Raw genomic sequence first — 14,040 nt, 5'->3', positions numbered from 1 at the left:
TCAATGCATGCTGACAGCACTTTAAATATTATTGGTATTCGGTTGTGAAACAGGTGAAAAAGCAAAAAAGTGAAAATAGTACACACTTCCAGCTTTGATGCTGAGAACACCACGCCACTGTTAGAATAAAACTCTGGCCTTTGTGAGAAGGAGCAATCATTTAGTTTAGAAATAATAATTTATGTCAGACAGACTTAAATTCTTTCGAGTAATTAAGCCAGTTATCGAAGTCCCTGTTTGGTTTAGGTTTTCAAAAAGTGCTTAACAAATGTGAAAGCATGACATACATGTACAGTTAAGGTTTGTGGAATAGTTAAGAGTTTGATATTTTGAAAAAATGCCTTAGCAATAAATATGGGGTGGTGACAAATGGGAAATATTTCGCCCAGGGAAAGTTTCATTGGGTTCTCCTCTGGAATTCTAGTGCTCACATTATTTATGAACGATCTCAAACAGCATATGGATTTTGATATCAGATGTCAGATGCATTCTGATCCATGACCCCTGGGCAATTCCAATTCCAGGTGGCCTGAAAGCTGCTGGCAGACAGGTACATCTGGGAATGAGTGTCATTGTATCTGAGATTGTGGGAAGTCCACAATATTCTTTGAGCTTGAAGGAACACTCCTGTCATATTTCTATACTTAACTTTCTGGATCTTTGGTAAGTGGGGTGCACAACTACAGGTCAGAAGAGCTTTAACAATGTAAGTGTAAGTTGGTAATGAGGCTAATATCTGGCCTACAATAAACTGCTTTGGTGAGGTGCATTAAATGTGATCAGGGTTATTCCATAACTAAATTATGAGTAAGGGTTGAAGAGTCCAAGGGCTCAATGCTTAACTCTGTGTCAGCCTTCAATATCTCAACTGTTATTCCAGTCATGAGGTGAATGGTTGGGAAGAAAGTAACTTGCAGAAAGAGAGCTTGAAATATGCCTGTCCTTCAACTCCATAATGAAAGGTTTTTAAAAGCTTTACCTTTTTGATTGCCTTCTGACCAATATCCACCTCAACACTTGGTTGCTCTCTCTTGGAACACAATGTTGTGACTCCCTTAGGCATCCCAGTTAAAATTACTCTCATATCTCAATGGTGCTACCAGAGTAGTTAAAAATCTGAACCTGTTCACTCCTGGTCATTCTCGGTCAGGCCAATGAATTAAGCAATGAACTAAGCAGACATTTAAGTAAGCCACGGACTCGGGATCGATTCCAGCCTCGGGCAGTTATCCGTGTGGAGTTTGCGCATTCTCCCTGTGTCTGCGTGGTTTTTCTCTGGCTGCTCTGGTTTCCTCCCACAGTGCAAAGATGTGCAGGTTAGGTGGATTGTCCATGCTCAATTGCCCATAGTGTCCAGGGATGCGCAGGCCTGGTGGCTTAGCCATGTGAAACGCAGGGTTACGGGGATAGCGTTGGCTTGTTAGAGGGTCAGTGTTGGCTTGATGGGCAGAATAGCCTGCCTCCACACTGCAGGGATTCTCTGAAATGAATACAACACAAGAGGACATAATCACAAAATTCATAAGACCTTGGTAAATGTCTGCCCACCACACCTCAAGCTAGTGGACACTTTGAATATGGTGGTCAATTCAGGATCAGTCAACTCCTTTTAAAAGGGCTTTCATCAGTGATACTTAGTAGGGGGGTTTATGTCAGGAACAATATTCTGTATTTTAACATTTATGTCTTAGCCAGTAAGAGCAGAATAAATGAACTTACCATTTATTTCTTGGTTGCTTGTCGGACCATTCTATATTTGGAATAATTGTTCCATTCTCTTGCACAAAATCAATGAATATTGAAAATTGTCAGACAGGAAAAGATCAACTGATTTATTCAGACTGTCCCTTACAGGTAAGAGCAGTGAAATTGGTGGAGTCTGGTACAATTACAACATTTAAAAGGCATCTGGAAGAGTATATGAATAGAAAGGTTTTTAGAGGGATATGAGCCAAATTCTGGCAATTGGGATTCGATTCATTTAGGATATCTGGTCAGCATGGATGAGTTCCCCATGTGTCTGTTCTGCCTTTCAAAAGGCCATGCTGAATTGTTTTACTTCTATTCCATTTTTGTGGTCAACTCCTACACCATTGATTTCCATGGCATCCAAAAATCAGTTTTGAATATCCTCAGCAACTATCCGTACACTGTCTTGTTGTATTGAAAATTTCAAAGATGTCTCATATACCAGAACATGAAGACTTTGTACTGTGTGTCTCACCCGACCATACCTCTACGACAAGCAATCTGTGGCAGACGTGTGACATCTGACTGAAAAGCTCTGCCAGTCGTGGGGGGGAGAAATCATCAGAAAATCCAACTTTGGTTGATTGAAGCTAGTTTAGGAGAGTAAAATGACCCCGAGTTTTATTACAGCCTGCCTATCTCTGTCTGAGACAGCTATAGATCTGGCTTTATCCAAAAGGTACACAGTGGTCAGCTTCACGACCCAAGCTGACAGCCAATTTCACAGCACCACAACTCGACAAGAAAAGAACGAGACCATCATGAAACACCCTAACATTATTGTGTCCTTTTCTAACTTGTAAAAGTACCCACGTATTCCCATATGACCTATCCATTTTAAGAAAGTGACTGTGATTCGAAAAGAATTCACTGTTTGGCACATATTAAGATATTCTGCAAACATTTATAGAAACATCGAGCTATACAGAATGGAAACCGATCTAACTCGTCCATGCTGACCAGATATCCTAAATGAATCGAATCCCAATTGCCAGCATTTGGCTCATATCCCTCTAAACCCTTCCTATTCATATATTCTTCCAGATACTTTTTAAATGTTGTAATTGTACCAGCCTCCACCTCTTTCACTGGCAACTCATTCCATTCATGCACAACCCTCTGTGTGAAAAAGTTGCCCCTTAGGTCCCTTTTAGATCTTCTCCCTTTCATGTTAAACCTATGCCATCCAGTTTTGGACTCACCAACCCTGGGGAAAATATCTTAGCTAATCATCCTATCCATGTCTCTCATTATTTTATAGGTTTCGCTCCAGGAAAACAGCCCCAGCTTATTCAGCCTCTCCCTCTATCTCAAACCCTCCAACCCTGGCAGCATCCTTGTAAATGTTTTCTGAACCCTTTCACGTTTCACAACATCCTTCCTATTGCAGGGAGACCAGAATTGAATGCAGAATTTCAAAAGTGACTTAACCAATGTCCTGTACAGCCGCAACATGATTTCCCAACTCCTATAATCAATACACTGACCAATAAAGGCAAGCATACCAAATGCCTTCTTTACTATCATGTTTATCTATGAGTTTACTTTCAAAGAACTATGAACCTGCACTCCATGGTCTCTTTGTTCAGCAACACTCCCCAGGACCTTATCATTAATGTTTAAGTCTGCCCTGATTTGCCTTTCCAAAAGGCAGCAACTTGCATTTATCTAAATTAAACTCCATCTATCACTCCTCAGCCCATTGGCCCATCTGATGAAGATCCTGATGTGCTCTGAGGTAACCTTCTTTACTGTCCACTATACCTCCGATTTTGGTGTCATCTGCAAACTTGCTAACCATTCCTCCTACATTTACATCAAAATCATTCATGTAAACAATGAAAAGTAGCGGACCCAGCACCAATCCCTGTGGGATATGGCTGGCCTGCAGACTGAAAAACAACCCTCCATCACCACTCTTTATCTCCTATCTTTCAGCCAGTTCTACATCCAAATGGCTAGCTTTCCCTGTATTCCTTGTGATCTAACCTTGCTAACCAGGCTACCATGCGGAACCTTGTGGAATGCCTTACTGAAGTCCATAAGGTGAAAGTGAGGACTGCAGATGCTGGAGATCAGAGTCAAGATTAGAGTGATGCTGGAAAAGCACAGCAGGTCAGGCTGCATTCGAAGAGCGGGAAAATCGACGTATCGGGCAATTCCTGACGAAGGGTTCCAGCCCAATATGTCGAATTTCCTGCTCCTCGGATGCTGCCTGACCTGCTGTGCTTTTCCACCACCCCTCTAATCTTAAGGAAGTCCATGTAGATTCATACACACAGGGAACAGAGGTAATCCATTGGCTTCTTGAGCCTGATGACCAATCTGACTATCGCCACAAATCCACATTTCCACCTACCCTCATAACAATTCACTCACCCTACCAACCCCACAGTCTTCTTGCTTATCAAGAATCTGTGCACCTCTTAAAACCATCCAACAAAGTCATTTCCACCACCTTTTCAACAAGAGTTCTAAAGATAACAATCCCCTGAGAGTGAAAATAAAATCATCTCATCTTTGTTTTAAATGAGCAACAGTGGTTCCTAGTTCCAGATTCTCCCATAAGAGAAAATATCCCTTCCATCCTGTGATAAGGCAGTATAAACTCTGACTTTCTGTAAGACATTAGGAAGTCTTGTTTTGGGGTACTTGCTGAATGGGCATATTATTAGTACTGTGCCCATTTACCTTTCAGCTTCAGACCTCATTTACATTTTATTGATGAGGTGTTAGCTCCAAATAAGAGACTCACAGCCTCTTGCCAATGTAGCCGACTTGATTTTTGAATACTCCAGCAAACACTGGAGATTGTTGTTGAAGAGTTGGGGTAAGAAAAAGCCAGCAACAGGCTCTCACTCTTGCAGAAACCTTAAAAGGCAACAATCTATAGAAAGTGTTCTCTCTATTAGAGCCTTTCTATTCCTAGATCTTAGCAGTGTGACACACACTGCAGCTACTGTGTATTACTGGTGGAGGGACAGGGTGTTTGTGGATGTGGTGCCAAACAAATGGGCTGCTTTGTCCTTGAGAGTGCCAAGCTTCTTGATAGTTTTTGGAGTTGCAGTCATTCAGGAAAATGCAGAGTATTCCACCATACCCCTGAGTTTTGTCTTGGAGATGGTGGACAGAATGTGGAATGGCAGGAGTTGGATTACTCATTATAGGACTCCTACTTTCTGACCTGCTTCTGTAGACAGAGAACTAATATGGCTGGTCCAGTTAAATTTCTGCTCAATGTAACCCCCCTAGGATATTGATAATAAATATTTCAGAGATGGTGATGCCATTGAATATCAGATGATAATTTCCAGATTCTCTCTTGCTGAGATGATCACTGCCTGGCGCTTGTGTGGCACAAATGTTACTTGCATACCAAAGCTGGATGTGACCAGGTCTTGTTGCATTTGGACATGCACTGTTTCAGTATTCAGTGAGCCATAAATGGTGCTAAATGTTGTGCAATCATCAGCAAAATTCCCTACATATGATTTTATGATGGACGGAAGGTCATTGACACTCCTCTGAGGAACTCCTGCAGATATGTCCTGGAACTGAGGTGATTAATCTCCAGCAACCACAACCATCTTCCTTTGTGCCAGGTGTGACACCAACTAGTGGAGACTTTGTCCATTGCTTCGCATTGAGTTCAGTTTTGCTTAGACTCCTTGATTCCACATTCTGTCCAATGTGGCCTTAATGTCAAAGGCAAGTCATTTTCACCTCATCTCTGGAATTTAGCTGATTTTTTTCCAAGCTTGAACAAAGGCTCTGATGAGTTCAGAAGCTAAACGTACCTGGTGAAGCCCAAATTGGGTGTAAGTGAGCAGGTCGTTGCTGAGCACGTGTTGCTGATGAAATATCATATTACCATGTGTTTAAAATATTCTTCGGCGATTTATCATAAATATTTAGCTCCAATTCCAAGGTTACCATCTCACGTCCTGTATTCCTTCAGCAGAAGAACTACTTTCACTAACACTGCTGACTTCCACATATACTGCTGAAAAAGTGCAGCAGGTCAGGCAGCATCCAGGGAACAGGAGATTCAACGTTTCGGGCATAAGCCCTTCTTCAGCTGTTCCTGAAGAAGGGCTTATGCCCGAAATGTCGAATCTCCTGTTCCCTGGATGCTGCCTGACCTGCTGCGCTTTTTCAGCAACACATTTTCAGCTCTGATCTCCAACATCTGCAGACCTCACTTTCTCCCCGACTTCCACATATATGCAATGTGGCCTTTCTGTCTCTAATGCAGCTCATCTGTTGCTGAAATGATCATCCATGACTTTGCAATCATCAACTATTGATGTAACAGTGCTGTCCTGGCTGACCTAACGTTATTTCCCCTCCAGAACATTGAACTCATTTAAACTTCTGCAGAGTATATCATAATCTGGACCAAATTCCATTCGCTCATCACCCCTGTAGCTACGTTGGCTCCTGGTACAGCCACACCTCCATTTTAAAACTTCCATTTTAAAATTCTAATCCTTGTTCTCAAGTTGATCCATTGCCTAATTACTCCTTATTGTCATAACCTCTTTCAGCCCTGTTAGCCCTCTCCTCTCCCAAAAGCTGCCCACCTCCAACTCTGAACAATCGCTGGTCATACCTTCACCTGCTTGGGTTCTATGTTCTGAAAGCCCCTCTATAAAACTCTCCACCCACCTTCCTTTGAAATGCTTCTTAAAACCTATTCCTTTGACCAAATATTTGGTCACCTCTATTAATATCTTCTCATGTGGCTCGGTGTCAAGATGTACTTGCTAATGCTGTTGTGACATGCCGTGGGATGTTTTACAATGCTACACAGATGCAAGTTGTTCTGTGGCTTCTTTATTCCCATATTTTTTTAGATCCTTTTAACGTTTTAAACTCTTAATCAGGTCAACTGAAAAACCGTCTAAATTGGAGGAATGAAAGCTACAACTATACAATCTGGCCTTGTAATTTAACCCTTCATTATTCTGCACCTTTCAAAGGCTATGATTTGTTTGCAGAGACTCTGTCCACAGGACACAATGTAACACCTCCAATGAGAAGATGTGAGACTGGTCTGCATTGTGTATATTTCACTCATTTATACTTGTCAGTTGTAATCTGGTGTCCTCGAACAGATTGGCTAGTTCTTTAAGTCTTCTAATCCTTGGTTAGTTTCTTGAAGCAGTTTTGGGTCTGTCTTGGCTGGATGTCCATTTAATGGTCTACCAAAAAGTTTATGTCGGTTGCCAGCTTGCTGGACAAGGCTCCCAAAGCTTTTCAAATGCTGGTCACCAATTTCTTATTTGAGAGAGAGACAGTAACTGATTGAACAACTTCCCCATTTCTTTTTGCTTATGAGTCTGTGAATAATTTATGTACCTCCAAGTTTACTTTGTTTAGGTTACGTGACTTGCAACTACTGGAAAAAGTTTAGAATTCTGGCATGGAAAGGTGCTGTGTTGGGTAAAAATTTTGGGAAGTCTAAGTTTCGCTTCAATTTTGCTTCAGTCTGTTCTCTACAAACCTAAAGATCTCATCAATGGAAAATAGACAGATAACATTACCCTTTTGCAGGATCTGACTTAATCCCTTTGCACAATACACTTTTTTTGCCAACACTTCTGATTCTTATTTTTTCATATTCACATTTAAAAGAAAAATAATTTCAATAGGTATTGGGATTGATTTTGAAATCCACACTATTGGTTTTAATATGCAGTGTCTTAAACAGCAGAACGTTCAGAAGGGGCTGTTGCAGGCTGCTTTAAGAATTGTGAAAGGTGTTTGTTTTACTCTATTTCTGAGGTGCAGAGGAGCTGCATTATTAGGTCTTCTATTTGGTCCCACCATGCAAGGACTTACTTCACCCCATGGTTCCCATTTCTCACCTTCCTGGATGGATAAGGCATCATGAAAAGCCTATTCAAAGCTCGTAGCTCTCTGGCTGCGTGATGACAGGGCCCAATCACCTTTACGTTCAGTGTCATAGACTGGTAGAAGTGAATGGTGGCCAGTTCTATGTCTATCCTGATTAATCTTTGCATTGACTTAATGGGGGCAGGTAACTGGCAAGTGCCATCCTTGTTGCCCCACCCTCTGAAATTTGAGCAATAACTGCTGGGATTGGACTGGGATTGTCGGATGTAAATTTGTTTTATTTTGCTAAACTTGTTAACTGATTTATAATTTTAAAAAATAAGTTATTTCATTTTCGCAGAGTCGTCGAGGCCTGAAAAGAAAGAAAGCAAGTGCCCCACGCCAGGATGTGATGGAACCGGACATGTCACAGGCCTTTACCCTCATCATCGCAGCTTGTCAGGCTGTCCACACAAAGACAGGGTTCCTCCAGAAAGTAAGTGAAAAAGAAGTTCAAAGTGAAAGGTAAACATATTTATAATTGCTATCATATTAACTTCCCCTAGCTCCTGAAAGAATGTCGCTTTGTATCAATTTTGGTGCTTTCCTAATGTCTCTAATTATGGCCAAAATGGAGCATACAATTTTAAATTGTTGCTGACAAATCACAGAAAACAAAATAGAGGAAATTTCGAACCCTGTAGGGATAATCTTTTCCCAGTGAACCTACAGTCTGCTTGATGCTCTCCAAATGACTTGGAGGACTAGTGTAAAACAGGATGTTGCTTTCCTATGAGACCAATTTCACTTGCAATGTATTATGACTTGTCATTATTAAATACATAAATATTAGCCAGCTGTTCAGTTACCACTGGTTTTATGTCCATGCCAAAGTTAAAAGTTCTGTCCTCAAGTTCTTGTTTATGTCACCTCCAAATCGGATAACCTTTAATTCCATTTTTCAGTCAGGACCCATTTAGGAACAACTTGGTCCCTCCTGTTTCAGATGGTTGTCCTCTTGCCTTTGGCTTCTGTAATGGGATATCAACAGTTATTTCAACAAATTTGTGGATGTTTATGTGGAAAAGCTCAGAAGAATTTTCGGGAAGAACTTTTATGGAGTATTTCTCTAATAGCCTGTGGTTGCCATCTCACTTACCACCCTGGAATTCACAACATCATCCCAACATACTGTGTCCCAATGTAGGTGATGAGGCAGTGCCTGGCCGGACCACTGATTTGTTACCCTGGGGCTGAAAAGCTATTATAGGTTATCAGTTCAGGGCACACTCCCTGGCAGTTTGACAATTGGACCCAGCCTCCAAATGACTTGGAGCTCCTGCAGGTAGGAATGGGCAGATGGCCAGTATGCTTTCCTAGTAGGCTATCCCAAATGTTTAAATCCATCCTTCTGTCCAATCCTGATGGTAAAAATTGGAGACTCAGAAGTATGATCAGGTATCCCACCTATTCAACATCTCTTCCTGACTGCAATTTGAAGATAATCACAGCCACAAACAGACAATCTATACTCCATGATGTGTTATATCAGAATGTAAAGAAAATCATGACATTAACGCAGCAATCCAAGTGTTAAGCTTAAAGTTGAATGAGGCAGTATGAGGATCTGAAATCTTGCCAAGAGAAAGCTTGCAGGTGGCATTGCACACAGCTAGAAAGGTGTGAAAGACCTTGCTGCTGTTAAGGTGTTTAATGTGCACAAGATTTTATTGAAAAGGGATTATATTGATCCATCAATAATTCTGCCATTTATATAATTGACCAATAAGCAAAAGCACCTTTTCTTTTCTGGACACACATAAGAAATTTCTTTAAAATGTAGGCTTCACAGGTCAGTGCAGGCCAGTCATTTTCTGTGATTGCACATAGAGTTGAAGTCTGCAAAGACTTGCACTGTCTTTAGAAATATTGAGACAAACGCCCTTCATTCTGCTGAGAAATTATACTGGATTGTGAGTATAACCTTCTTGAAATATTAGTTTGAATATCCAATTTTTCATTCGGTGGATTTGAAGATTGTGTGTAAATTTAAAACGGAATTGTCATGTTTAACCACCTTCAATCGAACAAAGAGCAAATCTCGTTCAGGTGATACAGTATTGAATATTAACTTCTATTAGATTAGCTATTATATATAAGTACATTGACAATTGTGAATCACCATATGCTCTATGATATTGTACTCATTACTGTGATGTAATCTAGAATTTATTCTTATAATAAACATTCTGAAGCAATAATTAAAAGATTGTAGTCTCACACTTAATTCCTCAAGAACACGCAGAAAACAATATCCTAGAAATCTTAAGTTAGGATTCTCTATGCTGATATTGATTAATTTGTGGCACATTGGCTCAGTGTTTAGCACTGCTATCTCACAGCACCAGGAACCTGGGTTCAATTCCACCCTTGGGTGACTGTGTAGAGTTTGCACGTTCTCCCTGTGTCTGCATGGGTTTCTTCCGAATGCTCTGGTTTCCTCCCACAGTCCAAAGATATGCAGGTTAGGTGTATTGGCCATGCTAAAGTGTCCAGGAATGTGCAGGTTAGGTTGATTAGTCATGGGAAATACAGGTTTACAGGGATACAGGAAAGGAGTGGGTCTGGGTGGACTGCTCTTTGGAGGGTCAGAGTGGACGCAATGGGCCGAATGACCTGCTTCCACACTGTAGGGCTTCTATGATTATAAGTTATTTCTACTATAATATACCTGTAGACATATACATCCCATCCTGAAATAATGTTGCTGATTGGAAAATCTTAGAAAGGGAGACATTTCATCGCAGAATTTAGATGTCTATAGTTGGAAACAATGGCTAAGTTCCTTTAATTATCTGAGATATTTCTTATCTGAGGTTTCAGTAAGTTAGTTGGATAGGTTGTCTTTGCGAAGGGGTATAGATAGTTGTTTCTTCCTCCCCTGCTCCGGCAAGAACGTGCAGATTCTGGACCTCATCCATCGCCACACCCTAACCACCCAATGCCTGGAGGAAGAACACCTCATCTTCCGCCTTGGGACCCTCCAACCCCAGGGCATCAATGTGGATTTCACTAGTTTCCTCATTTCCCCTCGCCCCATTTTATCCCAGATCCACCCTTCCAACTCGGCACCGCCCTCATGACCTGTCCTACCTATCCGCTCCAACTGCCTCTCTAACCTATCACCATTACCCCTATCTCCATCCACCTATCTCACTCTCACCTACCTTCCCCCTGGCCCCAGCCCCTCCCATTTACCTCTCTGGCCCTTAGCTCACAAGCCTCATTCATGATGAAGGGCTTTTACCCAAAACATCGATTCACCTGCTCCTGGGAGGCTGCCTGACCTGCTGTGCTTTCCCAGCACCACATTCTCGATTCTTGCCACGAAAGATTGATAACCGAAAATAAAAATTTTAAACTAAACATTAACGATGGCCTAATGAAATTATCAGGAGACTATTATTCCAGAAACCCATGTAATGTTCTGGGGACCTGGATTTGTATCTCACATTGGCAGGCAATGGAATTTGAATTGAATAATAATCTGGAAATAAGAGTCTAATGATGACCATAAAACTTTTGACGATTGACCGGAAAACCCCATCTAGTTCACTAATGTCCTTTAGGGAAGGAAATCTGCCATCCTTAGGTGGCCTACACATGACTCCAGACCCACAGCAATGTAGTTGACTCCTAACGGCCCTCCTGGTCATTAGGAATGGGCAGTAAATGATGGTGTAACTACTGACACCCACATCTGTGAACGAATAAAAAAATAAATTAACAGAGATTAAGAAAAGAGTTACAAATAAAATGTAACAAAGACTAAAAGTGGAAAACAGAGGATAAGGTGATAAAACACAACACCCCGTGATCGGGAGTCAGTGATGTTATTGCCAACGATAACTAAGAATAGTTTTAGCTGTTGCAGTAGTGCTATTTGATTGAAAAATGTTTTGAACTTTGGCTGAAAATTTCCTCAGAGCTGCTCCCACTCTATGCCTTCACTGCATCTGAAAATGTGGTTGTGAGTGTAAGCAGGGATCCTGGTGTACTTTCAGGGGAACTTTGCTGGTGGGATGGGAACAGCTCCCAAAAAACCTCTGGCAATAGGGTCATAGAGTCATAGAGATGTACAGCATGGAAACAGACCCTTCGGTCCAACCCGTCCATGCCGACCAGATATCCCAACCCAATCTAGTCCCACCTGCCAGCATCCGGCCCATATCCTTCCAAACCCTTCCAATTCATATACCCATCCAGATGCCTCTTAAATGTTGCAATAGCAATGAAGTTACTGAAGTATGCATTTTGAATTTTGGAGGGAATTTTCCATATTAGCTGAGCTGTGATTTCCTTATGTAAACAAGAATTTGTAGCACTGAAGATATTTCTCACTTTGGCTGTTTTTTCTTGTAGCAACAATATTTTTGAAGCATTCTGACATCATTTATTCCAAACGTATAAGTGTACATTAATTTTTGAGAAAGGACAGAAACAATTGGAGGCGACATAGTGACTCAGTGGTTAGCACTGCAGCTTCACAACATCAGGGACCCTGGTTCGATCCCAGCCTCGGGTGACCTGTCTGTGTGGAGTTTGCACATCCTCCCCGTGTCTGCCTGGATTTTCTCCGGGTGCTCCGGTTTCCTCTGGCAGTCCAAAGAAGTGCAAGTCAGGTGGACTGGCTATGCTATATTGCCCATAGTGTTAGGTGCATTAGTTAGAGGGAAATGGGTCTGGGTGGGTTACTCTTTGGAGGGCCGGTGTGGACTTGTTGGGCTGAAGAGCCTGCTTCCTCACTGTAGGGTATCTAATCTAATCTAATATATGAGGAGGAAAACAAGTAGAATCCTATTTTTAGATAACAGGTTATACAAGCCAAGAATAAATGTCGTATTATTGGAGGAACAGCAATGAGAGACTTGAGGCTAAAAAGTGAGATAATAATCATTACATCAAATGCTGGCTCCAGATCTGGAAGTTCCCTCAGTAACTATGGTGCCATGGCCACAGTAATTGCAGCAAGTTGGCCAAGTGCCTCTGAGATAACAAAGCAGTAATCTGTCAGGTTTCCACTCTTAAAGCAGTTGTAGCTACTTAACAGTGGGCTTGCCCGTCACAGAGTAATGGGAAGAGACAAGATGTTGGCAAGGGCCTCATTAAAAGACATTTGAATTCAGAAAATCACCCTTCTGACAATGACCTCAGTTCGTGTTATGTTCTCAGAAGTTTCATTTTGCTATTCTCAATTAACTGCAGCTAGATATTATACATGCATTTATTCATATTGAATGACGGCATTGAATTATGCCCAACTATTCTCTGGAATACAGAATTAAACAAATTTGGCTCTATATAAATTGCTCCCTTTATATAATGGATACAGAGGGGGAAAGAGAGAGAGAGACTATGTCTAGACCTCTCTGCATGTGCATATTTCTTTACATGCAAACATAGAATTAGAAACAGAACTGGGCCATTCAGCCTCTTCAGCTAAACTGCCATTCAATAAGATCATGTCTAAACTCCATATTCCCATTGTCTCCCACTTACCTTTTGATTCCTTTGCTGAACAAAACTCCACCTCCACCTTCAGCAACCTCCCTCCACCACCTTCTGAGACAGAGTTCCACAGTCACACAATCCTCTGAACGAAAAACTAATCTTCTCATCTGTGTACTTAAAAGGTAGCATCTAATTTTAAAACAGTGCCCTCTCGTTCTGCAATCTCCTAAAGAGGAAACTTCCTTCCCATCTCCTCTGTGAACTGCCTCCAATGAATTTACATCCTTCCTTCAATAAAGAGATCAAAACTGCACATGGTGTTTGAGATGTAGTCTCACGAGCACCATGTCAAACCGAGCATAACATTCTTATTTTAATGTTCGGTTCCTTTTGTGATGAAGGAAAGCATTTCATTAGCCTCTTTATTATCTGCTGTACCTATCTTTACGCATCTGAACACCTGGATCCCTCTGTACCCCAGGATTCTGCAGTCATTCTCTGTTTAAGTAATACTTTGCTACACTGTACATTCTTCGTATAAAAGGGAAAGGTGTCACATTTTCCCATATTATACTCCTTCTGCTGATACTGGTTAAATTGCAGCACAGTGGCTCAGTGTTCAGCACTGCTGCCTCACAGCGCCAGGGACCTGGGTCCAATTCCATCCTTGGGTCACTGTCTGTGTGGAGTTTGCACATTCTCCCTGTGTCTGCGTAGTTTTCCTCCGGGTGATCCAGTTTGCTCCCATTGTCCAAAGATATGCACGTTTAGTGGGTCGGCAATGCCACATTGCCCATAGTCCCCAGGGTTGTGCAGGCTAGATGGATCAGCTGTGGAAAATGCTGGGTTACAGGATAGGCAGGGGGGTGGGCCTGGGTGGGATGCTGTTTGGAAGCTCTGTGTGGACATGATGGGCTGAGTGGCCTGCTTCCACACTGTCAT

General features: G+C 41.7%; 1 protein-coding gene across 1 annotated transcript in view; it reads left to right on the top strand.

Annotated features, from left to right (window-relative positions):
* The window catches only part of LOC132807602 (myelin transcription factor 1-like protein), a 300,657-nt gene that overhangs the window by 63,995 nt on the left and 222,622 nt on the right, over nucleotides 1–14,040 (top strand). The window contains exon 6 of the mRNA XM_060821659.1: nucleotides 7,949–8,083. Within this exon, the coding sequence (XP_060677642.1) occupies nucleotides 7,949–8,083 (135 nt within the window). The remainder of the gene's footprint in view (nucleotides 1–7,948; nucleotides 8,084–14,040) is intronic.

This window comes from Hemiscyllium ocellatum, chromosome 3 (genome assembly GCF_020745735.1).
Source record: "Hemiscyllium ocellatum isolate sHemOce1 chromosome 3, sHemOce1.pat.X.cur, whole genome shotgun sequence".
Taxonomy (NCBI): domain Eukaryota; kingdom Metazoa; phylum Chordata; class Chondrichthyes; order Orectolobiformes; family Hemiscylliidae; genus Hemiscyllium; species Hemiscyllium ocellatum.
This window is presented reverse-complemented; position numbering and strand designations above follow the sequence as displayed.